Source organism: Gymnogyps californianus, chromosome 5 (genome assembly GCF_018139145.2).
Source record: "Gymnogyps californianus isolate 813 chromosome 5, ASM1813914v2, whole genome shotgun sequence".
Taxonomy (NCBI): Eukaryota; Metazoa; Chordata; class Aves; order Accipitriformes; family Cathartidae; genus Gymnogyps; species Gymnogyps californianus.
The window spans coordinates 2,097,208-2,098,086 of NC_059475.1; the positions used below are offsets into that span (position 1 = coordinate 2,097,208).

General features: G+C 47.9%; 1 protein-coding gene across 1 annotated transcript; it reads right to left on the bottom strand.

Annotated features, from left to right (window-relative positions):
* Nucleotides 1–585, bottom strand: LOC127017075 (olfactory receptor 1020-like). Its single transcript, XM_050897956.1, has one exon. It carries the CDS (start codon nt 532–534, stop codon nt 1–3), a length of 534 nt encoding a protein of 177 aa, XP_050753913.1. The 5' UTR covers nt 535–585.
* Between the last annotated feature and the right edge of the window lie 294 nt (nt 586–879).

An 879-nucleotide genomic window follows, 5' to 3' on the forward strand; every position in this document is an offset into this window, starting at 1 on the left:
TTATTTGACCTCCTCGTTCCCCAGGCGGCAAATCATAGGATTCAGCATGGGAATCACCAGAGCATAAAACACAGCGACGATCTTGTGCTCCATGGAGAATCTTGAACTGGGCGGTAAATACATGAAGGAGCCTGTCCCATAGAACGTGGTGGCAGGAGTCAGGTTGGAAGCAGAGGTGGAGAAGGCTTTTTGTCTGCCTTTAGTGGGCTTAATCTTGTGGATGGCAACTCCGATGCAGATGTAGGAGATGAGAATGAGGAGGATGGTTGAGGTGATGAGCACAGTAGCACAGGTGAAATGGACCAGATCAGTGATGTATGTGTCAGAGCAGGAGAGCTTCGGGATGGGGCCCACAGCACAGAAATGATTGATGTTGGAATTGCAGAAGGACAGGAGGAATATAAATGTCTGAGTACCTGCATTCACACACTTCATGAAGTAGAAGCCACACACAAGGAGCACACAGAACCTCTTGGACATAATGACAGGGTAGAGCAAGGGGTTACAGATGGCTACAAACCAGCCATATGCCATCGTGGCCAAGAGGTAGCACTCTTCTGTCACTGTGATGCAGAATGGGAAGATCTGAGCTGTGCTTGCTGTGTATGACATGACTTTTGTCTCAGCCCCAATGGTCATCATTACACTGGGTCCGAGTAGCTAACATCTAAGAAGGAAAGGCTGCTGATGAAGTATGTGGAGGTGTGGAGCCTGGTGTTGATCCAGATGAGCATGATCATCCCCAGATCTCCCACTAGAGTCAACAGGTATAGTCTTCCTAAGTGTACTGAACTAACATGTTTTGGTTTTGTTCTGGAATGTTTTCCCAAAATCATGTCCAGGCTGCTACTGGTTTTCAGTGCTCCTTGGTGAGGAAGG